We start from the raw sequence: 24,663 nt of genomic DNA, 5'->3' as shown, positions 1-24,663 counted from the left end.
ATCGGACGGCGTGTACCACCGGTGGCTCACTCTCGCGTGTCAATCAAATGGCGTGCACCACTGCGCCGCCCCATGGCGAGAAACAGAAATAGAGCATCGCCGGCGTGAACGCGTCAAAGGATCAGAAAATCCGTAAATACTCTTCACAGCCAAGTAAAGTAAATAATTAACTACTAACTTGAGTGTGTTTGTAGGCCGAACTGATCGTGTAACCGAGCTTCAAATGAGCGGCTATTGTCATGGCTTCTCCCACTGTGATTCTCGTTCTCATTAAGGCTTCTTGCTGTATGTAACACGACGTTCTTTTCCATCTCTCGCTGTACGGCACTCGTACCTTACCGTTCACCATGATCTTCCCTTGGACACCCTTCACTCTGAAACACGAATTCGACGGATTCGTTAGAATGACGTTGTCGTTCTTCTTCGTCAAAGTATAATTACGAGAAAAGGTTTGAATTAAAGAAAAAGTTTTAAATGTCGACGATTGATCTTTAAGTGTCTGTATGCCACGACATTCAGATAATTACATGTATCACGACATTACTCGTAACAAAAAGACAGTTGCACCTAAATAAGAGTTTTGCTCACCTTTAATGATGTACGAATAACGTAATAAACTATTTCAAATTATTTCCGAAGCTTGTAAAGTATCTCTGACGTATAGTTTCTTTCAGGAAATCATCGTCGATGTATCTCGAAGATTACCAGGCCCCGCGACGATAACATTTAGCGGAAGCGAACATTGCTGTTTCAGCGAATTTGCTTCGCAATCGGCAGGAAAATACACTGACGCGGCGTAGGAATTTATAATGCTGGATCATAAACGACAGCGATAAGAAATCCATTCTTTATTTTCGTTGACAGAGAATGAAATATATCGAGTATTTAGAAACGCTTTTGCTGGCATTCCTCCTGGGAATTATGGATGGAAGATATTTATGGGCGGCACGTATCGTTCCTGACGCGTCGACTAGTTTCCACGTAAGACGCAAACGTAAATCCTTAGAAAAATTGTCTAGAATTGCTGACGGAAAGCTCCGTGCCACGTACTCATCCCGACACACAACTTCGCTACTTTATGCGAATAAATTTTACCAGCTGCGTCGTGATATACATACGTATTTACTATCGTACTTCGTCGAGTGTCGATTCATTCGGCACGGTTTGGAAGCTACTCAACCGACAGATACGAATCGTGCTGCTGGATTAGGTCTAGGCGGATATTTACTGTTGAACAGTAGTGCGAGTCGATTCGGAGATAATTATTGTCAAATTTGAACACGATCAATGGTCGAGGGACAGTGAATTTCCAAATTGAAAAGCTAATTCGGTCTCGTTGGAGGTCCGTGGACCTCGGGGTTAGGAACCTCTGTTTCAAGGTACTTCCTTGTTTTTCTTAACTATGCGTCTTGAATACATTTTTAAGACTCGATTCACGATCGCAGTCTGGTCATGGAATGGTCGTGGAATGGTCACGAGTTGTAGTCACGGCCGTGACAAACCAGGGATACCAGAGAAACCAAGGGATTGTCCCTTGGCGGCATATTGGAAGAGCGTTTTTAAAAATGAAAAGAGTCGAATTAATTATCAACGTTGCATCCGTTGTTCGTAAAATAACATTTCTCCGATAAATTGTTACGCGTTTATCTCGAGAATGAAAAGCTTCCCCTATAGAATAAACAGCTCCACGCAATGAACATCCAAATTATCGTCGAAAACAAAAGGAATCGATACGCGTAAAGTTCGCAAATCTCAAGAGTACCGACCCACTTTTCGGTGACTAAAAGGTTGTTGCTTCGCTCAGGTACAATGGCAGCGCGATCGTAGCGCTTTTAAACGTGTCGTGCGTCGCTTTATCGATATTGCACGGGCGTTATGATTGGAATACGTATGAATAATGAAGTGTTTGGCGAGTTTTTAATAGTAACCGCGCGATGACTGAATCGATGATGAAACAGAACAGAGCGCTGACTATCGACAAGCGTCTCGAATACAGTAAAGATACATTGGAAATGGAGTACAAGTGAATCATAAAATACTGAATTTGTAGATTAACTGTAGCTTTATTCACTAAATTGCCAGGAACAAACTGTGATCTTTTCTGAATGAGGAGCTCCGCGAGATTCACTGATATTAAAAGGAAACGGTTAACAGAAGAACCGCAGAAAGAATTTCTAGCTTTATACACCGTAGTTTTCAACAATGACAGATATAACGTTGTACATACATTTTCAGTACATTTATTTTTGTAGTAAAATGGCATGCTGCTGTTCAGTAAATATTCCAACAAGACAGTATCAATGAAAATTAATGAAAACGAAATACACCGTTGTACATATAAAATTAATGAAATCGAAATATAACGTTGTACATTTATTTTCAGTACATTTATTTTTGTAGTAAAATGGCATGCTGCTGTTTAGTAAATATTCCAACAAGAGAGTATCAATGAAAATTAATGAAAACGAAATACACCGTTGTACATATAAAATTAATGAAATCGAAATATAACGTTGTACATTTATTTTCAGTACATTTATTTTCAGTACATTTATTTTTGTAGTAAAATGGCATGCTGCTGTTTAGTAAATATTCCAACAAGACGGTATCAATGAAAATGAATGAAAACGAAATACACCGTTGTACATATAAAATTAATGAAATCGAAATATAACGTTGTACATTTATTTTCAGTACATTTATTTTCAGTACGTTTATTTTTGTAGTCAAATGGCATGCTGCTGTTTAGTAAATATTCCAACAAGACGGTATCAATGAAAATGAATGAAAACGAAATACAGCGACTGCAACGAAATACGGCCACTAGACCGCTAGGAATAAATTGGGACCTTGTTCGAAGGACTTTTCGATTCGCATTGGCGCGAATACTTGGCCCTCGAAGAAAGTCTCATATATTTAAATACATACGTAAAATACTTACGTGTAACCAGCCAAAACGTTCAACAACGTCGATTTTCCAGCACCCGAGGGGCCCATGATAGCCACCAGCTCGCCAGCTTTGAACTCCCCGCTGACGCCATGGAGAATTTCTTTGTGTTCTGCAACGAGAAAGCGAAATTGCTTAGTTAACAAAAAAATATCGTCTCGTATCTTTCCTAACTTCTACCATTTCGCATTCTTTTTCCATCGTAACCTTGCTGCGAGCTTGACTCTGTGCATGTAACAAAGAAGTACATATTCTCGGTGAAATTTATTTTTCCATCACGTAAACGCTATTACACGCGTTTCTTTTAATACATTCGTACCGATTTCCGTAAATAATTTCCTCGCCTGCTGCCTCCCGCTTTGTAACGTACATAAAATTAGCAACACATCGCTGGCAAGCGAGGAATAAACGATATCGACAAGCGAATGTGTCCACGGTACTTATCTTTATTCCCAGACAGCGTAACAACGATTCGTATGCTGGAACGTATCCTGACCGACACGCGTCGTCTCCGCGGTAACCATTGTCCATTGTGCGGTTGGTTTCAAGAGTACGTAAAAATGGAAGTTTCCACGACGACAGAATTTGTTCGCGACGTAACCCAGTATTAGGGACTGGTTTACGGGTGACTTGACACGTTGGCTGCCAGACTAAAGCACCTGACAACTTCTACCGAGTTCAAGTTTCGTTTCGAGACTGTCGAAGATTAAATATTGGGTTGTCCGGAAACTTCGTGCCTATTTTTAAGGAAAATTCAGAGGCATATTTGAATTTCGATGTATATTTATTGAATTATACGTACATGTGCCATTTTGCTCTACAACCTCTTAAGGAATGTACACATTTTATTTGTTTTCAACGGCATGGACTTTCCAGACAGCCTAATGTAATTTAACATTCGTCGTGGCGTTCGATTGTACAACATATTTAATTCGCAAATGCAAACGAAATTTACTTTCGTCGTCTCAATTTTGGAATGAATTGTTTTAGGTCCCCAGTGAAAAGTTCTGATCCGTCTTTGGGTAAAAATCTCATTACGATTCCACCTCCGCGATCTTATGCGAATAACGGTAATTTATGATAATCTGTTGGGTATTTGTTACAACCGGTACGATTATAAATGGAAAAAATTCATTTAAATATACTTCCAGCCTTCTCGCCTACTTGTTACAAAGAAACAAGTTTTTTTCTTTCTTTAATATCAGCATGTAAAAATCAAACGAAGCAGTTGTCCATGCTTATTAAATTCATGTTCATGTTAAATTCATTGCATGTAAATCGAAGGTACAGATTGATAACACCAACGATGTTCATTCCGCATGAGTTGTTAGCAACTATGTATAAAATACTCCGTCTCCTATATCAGCCTGTGCGCAATAATTGATTCGTATGTATAATATTCTATATTGAAATTATACCTCCATCGTCGTATTACTTGTCATCGAATGAAGTTCTCGACTGAAAACTGAATATTATTAATCCGGCGCTAACTATGACGTAAGCCGTCGTGATTAGAGTAAAGAAAGAAAAAAACCCGAGTTTCCAGATAATAACGCGAGGTGACTATTTAGTCCAGATGCTGGAAATCTGTGTATTAGTCATCGGTTGATCACCATTTGTATTCTAAGCTGTCATCCCGATAAAGTGTCGACACGTCGCGCGAGCTTTGATACGCGATCGCGTTCATGTGCGGAATTTATCAACAGAGACACGACGCGAATTATCACTTTGTTATTTTACGTAACTTTACCACGCTTCATTTTTTTTTTCCATTTATTTCGCTTTTTTTTTTATTTTGTTCGCTTTTCGTTTCGATTCGCTTAACTTATTTTCATTTCTCGATGCGTTAAAAAATTTACTCTCACGTCACGTCACGCAAACATGTACGAGATAATCGAGCTGAATTTTGCACCGATATCTACAGTGGGTCTAGAAAGTATTCGTACACCGATCAATTTTCAAAAAAAAACTATGTAAAATTGTAGTTTATTAACTTATTTTTTTAGAAACAATGACATTCTACATATTCTCGGAAATCTCTAGTATAGATAAAGTACGAAAAGAAAATAGCTATTTATATAAGTTGCGAAATTAACAAAAACAAATTAATCGATAGAAATTTTTAAGCAATAAGTATTCGCACAACTGTTTGATTTTTAAAACTTGATTAAAAAAAAAAAAAAAAAAAAAAAAGAAATTTACATTAATTTACAAGTATACAATACATACTTCCTTCGTGGGATATCCTTTTGATTCTATAATTATTGCAACTCTTCTGAGCGTTAAATTAACTAAATCATTAATTATTCAAAGTGGGATATTCTTCAATTCCCTATCAGAGCCGTTTTTAAAAGTACTTTACTGGAAATTTGATTTTTTTTTTAATTCGTACGAAGTACGGATACGTACTTTTACCCATTTTTCACATTTTTTTGTTAATTTCACAAATTACAGTAACAAGTAAATGTTGCTTGGACTATATCTGTCTGAGAGATTTCCGAGGATATGTAAAAAAAAACATTGAATACAAAAGAAGAAGTTAAGAAACTACAATTTCGCACAAAAGTTTGTTTGGAAAATTCTACAAATTTCTAGCAAATTTCTACACCCACTGTACGTCTAAAGAGAGGAGATTCAACTACAATGTCGCTGTCAACCCTAACCGCGATTACAGGTTGTTCCGAACGCCCACAAAAAGTCCATTATTACGTTTCTATGTAGAAGAAGCTGATCCTAATGCGTCAAAGTCCCATAGGACAAAAAGACATTTATCCAGGATCGTTCTTGAACTATCGGTATACCACCAGAGATCGTCGATATTTCTACTAGTTCAGTAATAATAATATAAATTATCTGAAATTGATTGCCAACGAAAATGAGATCACGAGAGGCGAAGGGGTTAATAAAAAATCGAATCTGAATTACACAATCCCATCGCGTTCCACGTTGAACGAATACAAACTCGCTTGAATAATTGCTCGATGGAACGAAGTACATGAATATGACATATACTTCACCGTGTAAAACCGAAATTACCGCGAAAAATGCTCGACCGTCGTTTCTTGGTAGCGAACACCTGCAACTCGGAGACTTATAGCGTTATACAACAAAGATCGTCCTTAACGTTTTAGTTCCCGTGTTATTATCCCCCTTTTTTCATTCGTTCGACTCTCCTTCAAAACACTCGCATGCCTCGTAGACGTACATATTTCAGCTGTGTAATTTTTTGTAAAATAATACTTCGATGTGTCACAATCAAATGCAAAGTTGAAGAATTAATTTCTGTACTTTTCGATTCTGCACGATTCGAATGCCGTTCAAACCCTCGACTATCTAATTGCGTTAATTACCAACGATAAAATTTCAAGTATTTTATCATTGAATCTCGTACACGTATACCATGGAAAGTTCCTGAATCGGTTTACGTCAATTGCATTCCGTCCGTTTGAGGTCGAAACGCGCTTCGTGTTTGAGGTGAATCGGGTCAAGTTTGTTTGTGCCTGGTCTGCGTTACAAGCAATTTGAGGAGTACGTCGAATATAATATCTATTACGCACGAGAAAGCGAGCTCTTATCGGACTCGCTTAATACGCGAAATTGTACACGAAACAAGTTTTATGTTAGGCGAACGTCGCCGCCGCGAGTAAGACTCTCGGTTCGCGCGTCTTCGCGTTCGGGACGTTCTAATAAATTTCAATTCGTCGAGCTACTCGTTCCTTCGCGGACTACGTTCGTATTTCGTGCGACGAACTTGCGACTAAATGTCGAGGCAAAAAAAAAAAAAAATGAGATTCTAAGGCCGGTTGTAGTCGAGTTTCAGTGTCAAGCATCGCGCGGATTCGTCGAGGGCGCTTGCACGCGAGTGCCTCAACAGATATGCAGATTTCGTTCGTTACGGCGCACCGAAAGTTCCGAAAAAGAGAAAATCGACAAAATATCGATGATACTTTAACGTTGTCAGACATTGTACGCAAAATGTAAACATCCGATTCGTCTCTGCGTTTGAATAGAATGGTAACAAAGAAGCATAAGTCATCGATACTGTATTTGTCGATAATGTCTCGCCGCGGAGCTGTGCAACGAAGTTTCGCAACCCTTCGTAATTAAGATGTGATTTATGGGTAAACAAGCTGCGCGTATTTCCTCTTAATTTTTGACTCGCGAGTAACGTCTTTTCATGGACATGTATTCGAGCTTGTAATCGTGTTTGATCAATCAATTTCAATTCAGGCTTCATTCTAAACGCTTGCACGCGTAATAAATTCACATCGAGGTATCCGATCGAGTTATGAAACGGCGCGATTCTAAACGCGATTATCGTCCAAACATTTGAGCAAAATGTCGTGGCCGTTACTCGCGAACGTCTGCCCGCATTTGGAATAATGTTATTCCGCTTCCGTTTGGAGGTCGGTAAATACGTGACGACACGACGGCGCCCATGCGTGACGACACCGAGCGCCTTTTACGCGTCGAGTACGGAATAAGATTCGAAGTAATTCCTCGTAACGTGCGAGGTATCAAGGCGGCGACTGACTTGCAACAGAACGCTTGTAATGTAACTGCTCGGTACGAATTGTACGGATCGGCACCAACGTTACATTACGAGGTCCTTTTTGGAATCACGAATTGCTCGCTTCGAACTCTCGGTTGAATTCTCTCTCGATGCTTCGTATTCGGTTCAGTGAAAAGTAGACGATCAAAGAGGTTCGACTACTCGGACATCGTTAAACACTTAGAAACATTATTAAGGCAGTGTTGGACTGCAAAATGGAGAACATATAGAGCTAGCACGGTTCATAAAGCTATAGGAAGTTTTTTTGTTTTACAAACGAATCGAAAATTCAACCGAAGGCAGCAAACGGCAATAACACGAATCAGAAGTGGCCACAGCAAGTTTACTCGCTCGCACCTACTCAACAGAAGCCGATCATTAAAGTGTGACGAATGTAACACCCAAAATCACTATTAACCATATCGTCCTTCACTGCCCCAAATACAACGAAATCAGGAGGAAGTTAAACATCCATAATAGTATCAGTGAAGCCAACTATTCTTTCAAATACCAGGACACCTTAGTAGAATTCTCCAAGACTATCGAGTTCTTTAACAAAATGTAATAACTCTGTACTGTTTCTGTAAGTCGCTAATAACCCATGATGTTGATGCGACGTTAAGCTTATTAAATAAAAAGAGGAAAAACAGGTTCGTCAAAAAACCGACAGATCAGTCGAGGTGACGTATTTCTTCTTTTGTTGGGCCATGAATATAGTACAAGAAATTACCGAGAACGGATGCGACCGACTAAACTCACGTGTTGCTTAACGACAGTCGCATGAGAAAAAGTATACAAGCGTAATTAATCAATTTGAGAGAATACCGTCACGGAAGTGTACGCAGGCGACATCGTAGGAATCTACTCTTTCGAGAAAAACGCGTTTAAAAAGTTTCGTTGCGAAAGTAGTACGACGCTGAGCCGGGCACGTTCGGGGTTCGAAAAATAATGAACTAAGCAGAATTTTATAAAATGCTTCTGCGACAGTCATTGTAACGTCTCCTAGATGATAAATATGTAGAAAAAAAATGTTTGATTTATTGAAAATCTTGCACAGGTGGACCCCCTTAAGATTCGGGACATCCGTTACCGTTCGCTCCGTGTAAGACCGTCGATGCACGATCGATGGAACGTTCTCCTACGGTGGCATTGACTTTCTTAAAAGGTTGCGTGGTTTAGCGATAGGTCAGTGCTCGACAAAACTGCGCGGAGCAAATTTCGTCGCGAGACGGAATCGTCCCATTTTGTTCGTGTATTAAAATGTCACACGTTAACGTCGGGAGAAAGCTGGCGGAGAGTGGTCCTGCGAGCAGCAAAGAAAGTTTTCAACGGAGAAAGTGGTCGGGCGTTTTGAGAAGAGGTCTCCGTTAGAAGCTGGCGAAAACAGTGCACGCGATTGAACGGAAAAGAACCATTTCGAAATCGTGAGCGCGCATCTAAACGATTTGGCGTAAACGTTATCGCACTCGGGATGTGTTTAACGCGCCTTTATTTCCGAAAATATTTTCTTCATCTAGAACGATCTCAATCCCCTCGATCTTTCGCTACTGTTTTGTAGCACAGATCGAAAAAGTTTGTAGATAATATCTGGATAATTTGTAGACAAAATTTAGCAATACAAGTATCGACAAGGCGCTGGAGCGATAGCGTATTTACTTGGCGACGCGTAAATGTCCTTGGATCGTTAGACTTTATACATTCGTAAATAGTGATCGTACTCGGGAATCCAGTCTTCTGATATCTTGGACGTTTTTTAATAAATTTCCATTCCCGTGAAAACATTTCCAAATGTTCTGCACCGAATGCGCCCGGACGAAAAAACCAGTTCAAGATGCCTTTTGGCGATAAATATTCATGAGGCAGGGGATAGAATAACTTCAAATTTAGGGAACGCATTGTTTTGCATACAAACGGATACGAACAGAAAAATGAAACGCAAAACCGGCTCTGGAACCGGCTATTTTTGTCTAAATATAGGAATCCTCTTAACGATCCTAGCCTGCAAACTAAAACGTTAATCAAGTTTTTTTTATTATTCGCCCGACATTGTCGCAATAAATCTTACGATGCGTTTCTTTAAAGACTCGCTGTCCATCACTTTAAAAACAATGGATGAAAGCGAACGATCGATTCGAATTAAACATTGTTCTGTCGCGTTATCTACGCTCGTTCGTCACCTTACGACCTATTAATTGCGTGCGAAACGTCAGTCGGTTATCAACGGTTATTCGCATTCTACGTTACGTAAATTTTTGATTATGATTTCTTTACACTCTGGCTATTCTTTTATTTTTTTTTTTTTTTTAACGACCAATCACAGGCGCGATAGTATTTTATCACGAGCGTTAATTTACGTCTCTTCGAATCGCGAGACTAATTTCGTCGTTAATTAATTAAAGCTTTCTCGATGAACGAGAGTCGCATCTTCATCCATACGAGAACTTTGTTCTGGATATTTTCAAAACTTTTTACGTTCGCCACATCAACGATAATAATAGAAATAGTAATACTACAGCGGCGAGTTCTACGCGCAATATTTTATTCTCGTACGTCTGCACGGGAATGAAGTTAATCATCGCGCTATATAGTAAATGACCAACGGACGCACAGTCGCTCTACTCGTAAATATGTTACATCGCGAGACAATGGCACTGTTAACGTTTTTCCCGTGACACGTGCAAGTGCTACGACCAAGTTCGCACGTACGCAACAGTCCTTCCAATCGTTTTCTACAAAAATTACCGTCATTCGAAAACGTAGCAAAATAGGCACACGTTTCAAAATAATCTTCCTCCGCTGTTTTTACGCTAAACTATTAGGTCGTTTCAAAACTTTCTTTCGCGAGTTGCATTCAATTATTTTCCGTGCCAGTGTTTCTATAAATAGACAATCTAATTTCTTAGACATTGATGCTGTGACAGTAATGAAGCCAAATGAATCGTACACAATTCAGTAATGTAACATAAAACATAAAATATCGTGTATATATTAATTGTTAATAGCCCGCGGATCTTTACGCAAAATAAAATGTTCGCGAACGTGCCTACAAAAATTGAACCTTAATAAGAATTTATTTTATTCGGCAAATATTATAACACGAACTTTACTTTCAATCCTTTTAATATTCTCGCATATTGTTTGCATTTCGTAATTTCTTGTGCATTCAGATTGTAAGTCGCAGTCCAATTGTAACATATGAGTGCTATTTTAATTATGTGCAATTATATTAGTTCAAATTATTATTACGATGCAAATGTTGTAACATGAACTTTACTTTCAATCTTTTTTGTATTCTTGCATATTGTTTGCATTTTGTAGGTTCTTGCACATTCAAATCTCCTACAAATGCATAACGATCCGCGGTCTAACGATTAGCGAGCTTGTCTAATATCGCGTGAGTCTTGTATGTACGTTGCACAGCTAACAGTGGAGCACAATATGGATGATATTAGTTTAGAAGAGAGGGGAATCTAGCGAAAGTCATAGATTTTGAGATCATCTAAAAATAGTCTATGGATGGACTTGACGTGTCAGAACCTCGATTGGAACTGGCACTGCTTGTAAAAGGAGACAGCTGAACCATGTGCTCACAGTCATCGCCTGAGGTTAATTTACATTCATTGGTCACGAGTCACGCGCCACTTGAAGACGAACGTTCTTTCACGTAGAAGGATGAAAAATTAAACGATAAATCTACGGAAAGTTTGTGACTCTATTTGTGAAATAGTCGTTCCGATATTCCAATATTGGAATATTGGGTATATCGAGGCAGACTATGTTAACCTGCTCGATTAATTGTCAACGAGAGTCTGCGAGTGACCTGGAAGACTCAATTGAAGATTTTTGTGGAGAAACCAGTTATTCCCCGGGGAGAATCCCACTAATTGACCGCAACAGCGCGAAGGTTTCATATTTCCTGAAAATTCCTTGCGCGCAATGAAAATGAAAACTTCCTCGTTGCAAGTATTCGAGCAGGAAAGAGTTTCAAGGAAACCGTTTGGTTGCTTATTTATATAATTCCTTAGCATACCGTAACCTTCGCTTTGAACGCGTAAAACATTGACCTCGAGCTATCATCGACACGAACCGAGAGGTTAATGATTCTCGGTGGAAATAGCGATCGTCACGGTATACCTAATTTTTTAATTGAACTATATTTATCGAACCACGAGTAAATCGATGTTCGAGAACGTCGACGGTCGACTTGTTAGATTTTCTAAAGAGCTGAATGTATGCATACGAGCCTTTTTAAATGAAAGGAATAGCAAACCCATGCGGTATACCTGACAGAGGATCCGGTTTTCAATTCCGGTTATACTTTTACTTTTCCCATCTCAAGTATTCACTCATCGCGCGTATATACAGGGTGGTCTACGCAATTATTCAAGCCATAACTCCGTTATGATTGCATTTACGAAAAGGTGCCAAAGTAGAAAGACAAATGGTTCGAAGAGTACTACATCTATAGGACTTTAAATTTTGTTTAGATGCTTCAGTGTACATGCAATTGTTAATAGATATAGTCCTATAGATGTAGCGCTCTTCGAACCATTTATCTTTCTACTTTGACACCTTTTCGTAAATGCAATAATAACGGAGTTATGACTTGAAACAATTGCGTGGACCACCTTATATACAGAGTACCTTTAAACATTGGCAGAACCTTTTCTCGTATCATTTTTCAATATTCTTCGACTATGCAAGCGACCACGAATTCTGTTGATTTAATTGAATCTAAATATTGTATTTAGTCCGATTATTGGAATATAGGCGGTGGAATAAAACGAGTTAGTCTTTTATTTATCTTGTCTTTACAAACTTTATTAGCAACACACGGAAGAGCACGTCTGTTCCAAACGAATCTTTCTGACCAACTAATATTCCAGTATCGAGACGCAAAACCGAGCGCATTTTATGCATCTAGTGACGGTATAAAATTCGAAGTAATTTAATAAAACTATAGTATTTCATTCATTGCTTCCACCCATAATCCAACAAATTTTTTCTTTCACGGAACCATTTCGTTCTACGATCTTTCCCTATCTTAAGAGCAGATTCATGGTTCCGCGTTTGTAGAAGTCCTCGTCAAGAACTGCAGAGAGGTAACTATCAGCACGAGCTAAACAAATCCTTCTGTCCAAGTGACACTCCGGTACAGAGACGCAAAATCGATCGAATCAGCGGGAAACGGCGATCGTTATCGTGGACTCACCAGGTCTGATGGATCGAAGGCTCCATTCTCTGACCGCGTACCGGATATCGCGGAACGAGAGATCCAACTCGGGCCTCTTGGGGAACGAGTGCTTCTCTTGAAAGAAGTAGTCGTCTTTGGCGGCGATCGCCACGCTGTGGACGTCATCGTGGCTGCTGTGGTCAATTTGACAACAGCTGAGCGACGATCGCGACGGGGAGCAATGCGCCGAGCTAGTCATCCTTTGGTACGACGATTCCACCGACGTTTCGCTCCACGGTTGTCGTCTGTTCACGGATAAAACGGTGTTTTCGTTCTGACCGCGATTCACGTCTGAAGACGCATGTCTAGCACCCGATGACTCCTCCTTTCGAACCCTCCTTCCTCCGCCTCACGTGTAACCGCGCAAGTTCACTGTCCAGACGACTATAAATCTCGCATAATTATCCGACGCCCGTCCCTCTCTGAAACAGGAGAACAAAATAATGTAGCAATCGGAGAGAATTTACGTTGCGTGCGCGACGAGTTTAGGAATAAGGTCTTGCGTGCTGTTCGTTCAGCATCCGACGGAGCGAACGGTGGGTGGGGTGGGGGGTTGAACGTCTCAACCCACTTAGAAAAACTGACAATTTGTTGCGAAACTTTACAGTGGTGACGGTCTAGAACGTGTCGCAATTTTTTCTTTTGCTTTTAACGGTCGAATGTAGAAACGCATTCTTTTCCCTTTTAATTTGTACTTTGTCGATCTTCGATCCAGCCTGAACGTTACCAGACAAAGTGTGGCAAACTTGCGAGTCGATTGCCTCCCCAATTTTTCATCTGCTTTATTTCGAGATTTTTTTAACCGATACCATTTGTTCGTTCGGAAGGTCCGTGCCGATTTTTGGTAGGTGGTACAGGTCCGAATATATCGAAGTGGTTGAAAACAAATAACATGGGTGCATCCCTTAAAAGGTGGAAAAATTGTGGAACAGAATGGTACATATATAATTCAATAAATATATACGAAAATTCAAATGTGCCATTGAATTTTTATTAAAAATATTCCCACGAACTTTCTGGACAACCCAATAAATTAACCCATTCGCTGCCAACTACGAGTAAGTTCGTAGTTTGCGGTACAAGATTGAACATTTTATGTGATAATATTTTTTTCCGAATCGATTTACCAAGATTCATCGAAATAGTAACTCGGATTCCATATCCAAAAACGTCCGTTTGCCTGCCAGTGGGGAAAATTAGTTCACGGTGTCGATTGTTAGCTCGGTCTGCCGAAAACTGGTCGAAAGAATAATTGTACTAGTGTACGGTGTCTGAAAATCGTTTTGAAACAGGAACTCGGCGGCTATGCAGCAACGAAAGTGGGATAAAGACAGTTGCGACGGTATGCGTGTCGTAATTGTAGCCAAACCGGCTTAAACTTCTAACGAAGGTTGGGAAAGCACGTGCAAGGTGCAACACGTGTCCCTGAAACGCGGACGAGATTTATGAGAATAATTGCCTGTGAATTATTCGTATTAAATTTAATTGAGTTGTCCCGAAAGTTTCTTTCGCGAGTTGCACTCAATTATATGTGGTCGTGTATTATACAAATAGACAATCTAATTTCATAGATATTCATGTTGCAGCAGTAATGGAGCGAAATGAATCGTGCACAATTCAGTAATGTAACATAAAACATGAAATATTGTCCATGTATTACTTATTAATAAAGCGAAAGAAACTTTTGGGACAACCTAATATTTTCATTCGAAGCAATTTGTAGAAACGGTTTGACATTATCTCCACCATACGAACTTCACTTCTTTGTAATATTAACATGGATAACAGTAAAGTTATCATGAATAATAGTATTAACAATAATAAGCACAGCAACGGCAGTAGTAGTATTAATAACGTCAGACATTGATAAACAAGTTTCCTTGTACGAGTTTTTATCATGCTCAATAAATGTCTCGTGGAGACATCATAATACAACATTGTAACCGAGCGTAATTTATCGATAATTGTATAATTATCCGATGACATCTCCGTAGTGTTCGTGCACCTGAAATTACACGGATGAAACGTCACGGCAAAGGCCACGTGCGTCATTGGGAAAGCGTCATTGTGCTATTAATCCCAATTAAATGAAACGGTACGCGCGGAATTGTATTCCCCATCGGTCGTATCATTTAAATAATTGCGATCGCGAGGAATAAGGAAGAAAAAGTGCGATAAACGACGGTGCCGATACTAAAAATGAAAAACGACAACGGTTACTGTGTATTCGTTCGAAGACAGTGAAAACAAGAGATACAACCCCGATCAATAATTCCATGTAGACAAATCAATGTCCAGGGTCAATTGATAGGGGGAATATGACCACTGCTTTAACCCTATATCGTGGAAATATCGTGTACGACGCGATCGTTTTCGAGCCATTGACACTTCGTAAATCGCGTGTAATACGCTTTCATCGCGTGTATATCGCTTTCATAACTTATAATTTAAGGTTCAAATGGACTCGTCTCCGTCAGCCAAGGATGGGTAATTTCGAATAACGAATAAAAGATAAATTTGAATCGATAATTCTGTTAAGACATGTACATTTGCATTGAGCGCCATCTCTATTCGAACATGGTAGCACGAGTGACTGTTATTTTTCATTATTTGTTCTCTTGTCTGTGTGAATACTTATGTAAGCTTTGAGAAGCACGACGCGTGGTGAGACGAAAGCAGAGCTGATTATAATTTTTCTTTTTTCATTTTAATAGAGTTTATTACTGTTTTTGTTGAAAGCATAAATTAGTGAATTTACTTTTTACCTAAACACCAAATATTCGAACAAATTCAATAATTGGTCGTCCATTCGAACGAAGATTGCGAGTAAATTGTCACGCAGAGACTCTATTTGTCGTTTGCTGTTCGAAGAAAATTCCGCGCCTCTAATTGAATATTTGATCGTTCGGTGATTTAGTTCTCCCTTTCGCGAGTAAAGTGTCGCGACTATCGTTGCCAGGTTTCCATTAAATTATTCTTTACTTTTTGCCGTACTACTGCTGTCTATAAATACAGAGGCATGCTCTTTGAAATTCATGAGTCCATGGAGGTCAACGTAGCCATATTTGCCAAGAACAAAGCCATGAATAATTAGTAGTTCCGTTATCAAATATTTTATGCCCTGACGCTCTAACATTCGTGAATTTTACGCGGTCAGCTATATCGTTGGTACCTATTACTTATCGTCCGGATATAAATGCAAAATTTCAATTCCAAAACGATACATTTCACAATGTACGAATGAAATTTCGCGTAGATCCGATCGACGCAATGTTTCGGGAAAGTAAAGAGAAGACACGACTCGAGAGATGACTCGTCGAATTAATTTCCTGACTTTCGCCCGTGTCTTTTTTCGGCAAAGTATAGCGTGACGTTATGGCAACGGGACAAAACCTGATTTCTATTCGGGAATCTCGTTAATCCGCGGATTAAAGCAAACATTCGGAAAGAAAAATACTTGTCGAATTAAAATTTAGTATAATAAAAAATAAAAGGTTTTCTTTAATAAGAAAATAAATAGAATGGACATTTTGCATAATTATATGCGTTGTTTAACATATAAATGTACGTCAACATCCATAGGCGTCTCGATAACAATTTAACGAGCATCGATTACAAGGAATCATGTACGTGTGAGTGCAAGTGCGAAACTTCGGACTCGGTAATCGACAAACGAAATTTTTTCGATTAGAACGTTTCCCCGCCGGAGAGATAGAACCTAGACTATTGCAAAAAAATGACGATGACGCGAGGTCAGGGTACGCGGCCCTGAGAGAATCAAATCATGTCCGGTTCAAGATCACTGCCTCGACATGATTAATCGGTATCTTTATTTACGAAGGTCTCCGATCTCTTGCCTGTTCTCCGATAGCTCCCACAAATCAGCTCGTGTCGTTGTAACTTCGAAAGGAACCGATGCGTGCAACTGCGAGAGACTTTACATCGTTTTTTGGCGATCCGAACTGGATGTTTTAAAACGAGAATCTTGTATCGCTATCTAGTTGTTTTTTTTTTTTTTTTTTTTTTTTTTTAGCTATTAAACCCCCTACGGGATTATTAGCAATATGCACATAGTTGTGCATATTATCAGTGCATATATACATTTACATTATGTTGAAAATGTCGCGAAATATCTACGCGCCTCCGTACGAGGCATGTGTGTGCTAGCCGTTTTTGTTTCTAGGCGAGCGTGTGCGATGAGTTTAGTCGAGTTATGATCGACGATCACGTTCTATCGTTAATAATAAAACATATATTCGTTATCAAGTGATTCATCCAGCTCATTTATGAACCCAACACGTTGTAATATATGAAATACAATAAAATACAACACAACAAAACAATTTCGAAAAAGGGTACGAAAACATGAATCCAGAATAATAATAACATCAAGAACGCTAACCAGTTCGTGTTTTGGTTTTTCATTTAGGTACGAGCATGTCTCCGAGATTGTTTCATAACGACATTTTTTTGCCACCTCGTCTTTCGAATGGGAACAATAATGAACTTCACGGTAACAAGTTCGAGCGTATCATCGTCGCATTCCGTTGCGTCATGTTTTGTCTTCGCTGGTTTACACGATTATAAATTGCAAATGAAAAGTCAAACGAAACGCTAGCTTACGTTTCAAAGAACGATACCTGTGATTTCTTTAGTTGTCGTATAAATACGACGAAAGAATTGCTATTAATATACACTGCGGTGCATAACCATAGCATCACTGATATTATTAAGATTTTTTAAACTTAAATGAAAAATTCAAAGAAAGTAGTTGATGTAATATGAAAAAAAGCGACGTAAATAATTAATTTCAGAAGAAATATACGACGCACGGCGTATTTGTGCACACAACCAACCATTTTCGAGCATTTCGCAGTTAAAAGAAGCTGTACTAAGATCCTGGAACGAAATTAACTACGAAATTTTGAAAAAATTAGTTGGAAGCGCGCCAAGTCGCATTTTTGAGTTAACCGAGAAGAAAGGAGGTCCTACTCATTATTAAATCATTCCCTTTTATTCGTTGAAATGATAATTTAATCATTACGTTATAATTTAATATTGTTATTATGTTATAATTCCATTGACGCTATAGTTGCGCGCCCATGAAGTATCAATATTATAGTATTATTATTAATTGTCTTAAATAAATGTTATGTTCGTCGTTTTATCATTGCTATAATATATTTCTAGCCTCTTTCGCGTGATGCTATTAAAAAATTAGAAATTATTAATTAAATCTAGAAAACGCACGAAAATTGTAGCGATGCTATCGTTATGCGTCGTAGTGTATATTTAACCTGTTCGAATCTATTAAACGCACGCGGTAATTTATTTCATTGGGCGAGTGAGACTTCTACAAATATTTCTTCGAAGGATATGAACGGTCGGTGTACGTTGCGCGTAACGAGAATAACACGGGTCCGTTTATACGCTTTCACTCTGACAGGATTGAAATTTATGGTCGCAATCAATTTTTTCGTCGTCTGACGCGACCTTGTCGCGAATCAGAGTGCACGCGCGATTCGATTGAATACAATACCCTCCTTTTAAATAAGTCTTCTGGCACAGATTGCAGCGGTAGAACTTTAACGTCGCGAAGAAACCATAGTCTGGCCTTCGGCATCGTTTGTTACGCGTTATCGAATTCAATTGAGATCGACGGTTGGTCGATTTCTGTTCGTCGTCCAAAACGAAAGGAAGCTAATTTTGTTAGTACGATTAAAGAAACAGATTCACGTGGACTTGGATGTTACCGAAGGAACGGCGGCGAGGATTAGAATACTCTCGACTAAAAAAGCACGATAACTTGATTAGGAGTTGAGACAAGAGAAGTGGGGGAAATCAAAGGTTTCGCGTTCCTTCATGCACTACCGAGCCGTGAGTACCATAGAAATCTGTATAATTAAACTCGATATCGGGGCTAGTCCAACGATCGGTTTAATGGTCGCTCGATCAGGGTAATTGTACTCGAACAACACAGAGGAATGTTGAGGGAATTTTCGATACAGTTGAGAAACGAACGAGCCTCTCATCCGTGGAGAGACCGTTGCGCAAAGCGACAGATGTGCGATATTTTGCAAGTGCGTGGCTGCAATCAGCGTCGTGAAATTACGAAAACTCGAAAGGCGAGTACCGTGCCGCGCTTCGTTGGTCGTTCGCGAGGGTATTAATTCGAATCTCGATCTCCGTTCTTCCGAAACGGAAGGAGACAAATGGGGGATCGCTTTCACCTTGTTTCCGGAGAAGAAAGCAAATCCTGTCCAACGTGTACATTTTTAGAAAGTTTTGCCACGGACGCGTGCTTGTTCCCCGACGTTCGAAATGTTCCGAGCGATCGCGGTTTTCTCTTTTCGCCAGTGTAATAGTTTTTCTCGACGCGGAAAACGTTTGTTTCATAGGTAGAATTTTATTCGAACGGTGGAGTGAAAATAAAAACGTTGCACAGTTATGCTACTTTGCACAATACTCGAAGGTATTATCGTGTTCTGTTACGCAGAAGCAAACGATAACTGTACTTATCAGTTTGTGCCGTAACGGATATGTTAATTATCAGCGTGCATTTAAGCGTTTCAAAGGTGTGAACTGAGTTTATCGAGATGTTCACTCGAGACGACACCAATAATTGCCGGAGAACTGATTATACACAACGACGAGTAAAGCGCGCGTTCGTCTCATCTCGAGCTCAGATTTAATATTTGGAAACACCTCGAGAGTCTTCTTTACGCTGTTTTCACAGCCAATATTTAAAGTGTACGAGATCTTCATCGCAGGCTCTTGCAACGAAATTCGAAACTTTTACATAATTTTCGCAGTTTGTGTTAATAGAGAGATACGCTAATTGTTGTCTTTTAGGTCGCGTCTAGTGGTTGGTCGTTAGCGACGGTTTTCATTGAGTTTCTATTTAGAGTTGGTCATTTACGCTGGTGGCCACGGCCTATATCGATCGACGAACGTTGTCGACTCGTGAAAATTTATCGTCGCCTTTCATTTTTTTTCGTCCTTCTCGAGTCTTTAACAAACTTGCGTAAGAAAGAGACTCGAAACATAGAAAAAAAGCAATCTAAACACTTGTAATTCTCTCGTTCTTTAATTTTAATATTTCATCCTCGCAATTATTGCAATATTTCACTCTTAAGAGACGTTAAAAACAATTTGCATAATCGTTTCCAATTACATTTATTTCATGTTTTTATTTTTTTTTTATGAGACACGACAAGAAAACCTATTAAATGATATAATTTGCTATGTAAATAAACATTCTGACGCAATTATACTCTGATAATAACGTTCAGATCGAGTTAATGGACTATTTACGATTATAATTCCGTAACAAGTATAATGTTCGATAATAAAACATGAACGACGACAACAGTAATTAAGAAGAAGTTAAATCTACAAGTTTTTGCTGCTGAAACGATGAGCAATCCTTTAAATTGTTAGAGGTAATTCATTTCACGATTGATACATATGCATGAGACATGAGCCGCACGTGCATCGTTCATTTTGCATGACCAGTTATTAATTTCACGCGACGTTTGCTTTGAGCATCGACGTTCCCTCTGCGTTGCTACTCATCGATCGCTGTATGCTTTCAACAATACACCAGCAATCAACAATCGTTACGCGATTGAAACTATTCCACCCATTAATTAACCGACGATTTTTCGTTCCATTAGGCCGATCGCACACGGCGCAACCGATCAGTTTCAAATCACTCTGAAACTAGTTGCATACGACCGTGGTGGATCTAGGTAAAACAAAGATAGCGGAGTAGGTAAAACAAAGAGCGCAAAAGGTGTGCAACACTAATTTCGAATCGGTTGCGCCGTGTGCGATCGGCCTTAGACGTACAAATTAATTTCCCTAGATTAAAAAACGGTTTGAAAAACACCGAATTAAACGAAAGTCGAGTTAAACTTCGATTGCGAAGCTATTTCGATTCCGAAGCTATTTCGGTTGGTCGAGAGACCGGAACGGAAACGGGTTTCCTACGAAGACTTTTTGATCTCGTTGAATATTTTGTTCTGGTTTAATTGTTAATTGTCCATGGCTCCACAGCACCGGAAAGGCCGTGAGTCATTTTTCTTATCGGTGAATAACGATCCACACGTGAAACTACGACTTGGAAACAAATAATTTCGCAATATTTTCCTTCGACTTTTCTTTGATATAAGCTCCGTTTACGAATGAAGTCAGTCGGTGTTGTTTTATTGAGAGGTCGCGCAGCACTGGTCTAAGTAACGAAGAGCAATTATGTAACCCGCAAGTCGACTATTTGACCAACTCTGTTTGGCAACACGTGGAATTCTCTTGGCTCCAGCTTTCTAGAGTCACGATGATCGAGACAAGGATATAAAGATACCACTCGGGATTACACCTTGTTTATTTATTTATTCGCCCAATTATCCCTTTCTCCTTATCTCGGTCGTCATCAGAAAGCCACAGTCAAGAGCCTCGAATTGCAAAACGAAGTCGGACGAATGGTCAAGCCACGGTGTTACATCATTGCTCGTAATTTCAATATTTTCCGCACTGGTAGATTATCTGAACATGTGCACCATTTACACAGCGCGGTGATAACGAATAACCTTCTACAATATTTAAAAATACTATCGGCTACTTCAAGCTGGGATTTCTCGACGTTTCAGGATAGGGTTTGGGCCTGTAATAAGAGGTAAAGAACTAAAAAAAAATATGAATCACCGTTTACGTAATAGTATTAATGCAATCACGAATAATAGATTAATGATAATTAACATTCACGCGTGATTCACTCCTTGTAGAAACCATACATTGACGCGTGGGCATTATACGAGCCAGTGCTCCTCAACCTTTCCAAAATGTTAAGTTCGATATCCATTAAAATTAATACCGTAGCTTCTGGACCGCTGCTTCCTAACACACGAGCGACTGTTCCTATCGTAAAAGTCTGTTCATAGAAAGCTACTCTATGTCACTCAGGAAGCTATGTGAACTTGGCACTCGACTTTTCAAAAATTCATTTCTTTTTTATAGAAAATGATAGTACTTCGTTTGTACTTGATTGTACCGCCAATAGTTTCGTTTGTACCTTCGTCACTTAATAATTAAAAAAAAATTAAAACAGTGGTCAGCACCCGACATTGAGATTTTCGAAATCTGTTTTTTTTGTTGTGATTCTTTAGAATCGTTTGTACCCGTTTGTACCATAATAGTTTAATCTTTATAATTCAACCGTATCAAGAATTGCTTGTGAAATTTAAACTATTCAGGTACAAACGAAAAGAAAAGCGGTTCGGACGGGTACAAACGATTCTAAAGAATCACAAAAAAAAAACAGATTTCGAAAATCTCAATGTCGGGTGCTGACCATTTTAAAAATTTTTTTTTTTTTTAATTATTAATTGACGAAGGTACAAACGAAACCATTGGTGGTACAATCAAGTACAAACGAAATACTATCGTTTTCGATAGGAAAAAAATTAATTTTTGAAAAGTCGGGTGCCAAGTTTTCACACAGCTCACTCAGGAATCGCGATCGTAATTTATGTATTTCGTTGCATCGACCGACTCTTTCTTTACAACCGAAGACGGATCCGATAGCGGTCAACTTTCCTAAACCCAACGCCGCGGAAGAGTTATTCACTTTTTTTCAATTTATAATATTTTTAATATTCTGAAATTGATAGAATTCGATACGCGAACAGATAAAAACATCAAACGTTGATAGGATCCCTGGTACGCTGCTCGCGTTTGACCTTGAAATCGTCAAGTCACAATCGCGCGTTTATTTTGGTAGCGTGAAATTAAATTTAGATAGAGTAAACATATATGAGATCATTGGTACGGCTGCACGAAGGAATAACGTTCGTCGCGTGTAACGTGCAAAATGCCTGCACGTTCAGGTGATTAGAATATCGAGGACTAATTCTGGGTGCGTTCAAGATCAATATTGAGCCTCGTATGGATCGATACTTGGACAGAAAAATACACTCGCGATAGTGTCGTTAGGGACCGATGGTAAATTAGGCTACCTATTTCTTCTATTTTTAGTTGTTCTTATTACTCCAGAAACGTCGTTAAAGTGAACCAAGACCTGGAAACCGTGACTTTGTTGCGGAATAACTACATAATTGGGATAATTGGTGAAACTCCATCGTAGAAATCACGAGAGTACAGTCGTCCTAAAAAATCTAACTGAATATTGTGTTCTTGTATTTAATACTAAATCGCGATTAATTCTGTAACGATTCATTCTATCTTCCTATGCCAACCGATTCTTGCCAGTTTCCCAATTTAATTAAAGTTATTATTTTTTATTCCCGTAACATTAGTACTCTACAGTATTTATCTTGCCTATTAGAATTTCGTAAGGAATAAAAATTGATAGAATAGATAAAATGATGATAATATGTAAAATAAAACGATGAGAATATTTATTAGTTGTTCAACTAACTACGCGGTTCCATCGAGATACTAAGAAATATTCACATCGTTTTATTTTACATATTATCATTATTTTATCTATTCTATCCGTTTTTATTCCTTGCAATTGTTATTAGATTAATAGTTCGTATAACGATGGGAGCCGGTTAATGGGCTACCGGTCGGTAAAGTGTTAAGACAAATTCCGACAACCGAAACACGTGCACTCAGGTGTGCTAACCCCACTCTTCCACTTCGAGTTCTCAGACCTGCAGAGATCAATGAAACTACCTCCGTGTCGATTGAAACCCTTCCACGATTTATCGAACATCGGTTTTTTCGCAAACACACTTCTTCAGGGAATCACCTATCATTAAAAACACGATCAATTGCTCGCGTCACTTCTGATCGATCGAGCCTATAAATAAAACCGCTCCCTATCGAGAGATCCGCCACGATCCAAATCGATACACTCGATTTCTATAGAAACTGCAATCACGATTACAATTTACGACCTATAAAATTAATTAATCGACTTATAATTGCGAACTAGCGATCCGACACCTGTGATTATTACATTTTCGAAAAAATAAAAATGAAACTTTATTATTACGAAAGTAAACACTATCCGAGTCGGACTCATTCCTTGACAGAAAATCAGGAGAAAAACTATCGAGGAAGAGAAAGTAATCGCTATCGAATAAAGTAAAAGACAACTTGATCTATTAGGTTGTCCCAAAAGTTTCATTCAATTATTTTCTGTGGCAGTGTTTATATAAATAGACAATCTAATTTCTTAGACATTGATGCTGCGACAGTAATGAAGCGAAATGAATCGTACACAATTCAGTAATGTGACATGAAACATAAAATATTGTGTATATACTAATTATTAATAAAACGAAAGAAAATTTCGGGACAACCTAATGCTTTCGATAATTGACAAGTTCACGTGTGTTCGTTCACGCCGCAATTTAATCTCGCATCGAGTGGATTTGCATACGATGCCAAGCATCCATCACAATTACAGAGATTTTTACGATAATAGCTAACGATCTGTCATACCTTATCGTTCCACGCGTTGTCAACGACGATTGCTCGTTCGATGCGAAGTGGAAAATTGAACGACGTGAAACTCGAGTCACAGCGGTCCCGGAACGACGCCAGTATCACACCCGAAAGTTCGTCGAAGACTGACCGTGTCGTTACGGCGTGCCGTCTTTCGTTTCCCTCTCTCTCACTCTCTCTCTCTCTCTCCCTTGGATGGTTTTCTGTCCAACGCAAGCGTACACCACGGCGCGGATTACGGATCTTTGATTGGCGCATGTCCCTTGAATGCTCCATAAGTTCATGGGTGTCAAACAGTTCGCATAATAAAATTTCAATTCGATCGTCGTTCCTCGATTCGAGCCAACAACCAAACATTTTGTACGCCAAGTCTTATCTGTCTTGACTCTTATCGAAACGTGATAAATATAGAGTACTTGTTAAAGATGATTGTATATTAAATTGAAAAATAATTAGTCA

The 24,663-nt window shown here is 39.0% G+C and overlaps 1 protein-coding gene across 1 annotated transcript in view; it reads right to left on the bottom strand.

Annotated features, from left to right (window-relative positions):
• The window catches only part of LOC128894645 (ATP-binding cassette sub-family G member 1), a 31,254-nt gene extending 6,905 nt beyond the window's left edge, over positions 1 to 24,349 (bottom strand). The window contains exons 1-4 of the mRNA XM_054156516.1: positions 24,202 to 24,349; positions 12,712 to 13,154; positions 2,942 to 3,059; positions 179 to 374 (exon numbers count right to left, since the gene is read on the bottom strand). Of these exons, the coding sequence (XP_054012491.1) occupies positions 179 to 374; positions 2,942 to 3,059; positions 12,712 to 12,931 (534 nt within the window). The 5' untranslated portion in view covers positions 12,932 to 13,154; positions 24,202 to 24,349. The remainder of the gene's footprint in view (positions 1 to 178; positions 375 to 2,941; positions 3,060 to 12,711; positions 13,155 to 24,201) is intronic.
• Positions 24,350 to 24,663: the final 314 nt, after the last annotated feature.

Source organism: Hylaeus anthracinus, unplaced genomic scaffold, assembly GCF_026225885.1.
Source record: "Hylaeus anthracinus isolate JK02 unplaced genomic scaffold, UHH_iyHylAnth1.0_haploid 4, whole genome shotgun sequence".
Taxonomy (NCBI): domain Eukaryota; kingdom Metazoa; phylum Arthropoda; class Insecta; order Hymenoptera; family Colletidae; genus Hylaeus; species Hylaeus anthracinus.
This window is presented reverse-complemented; position numbering and strand designations above follow the sequence as displayed.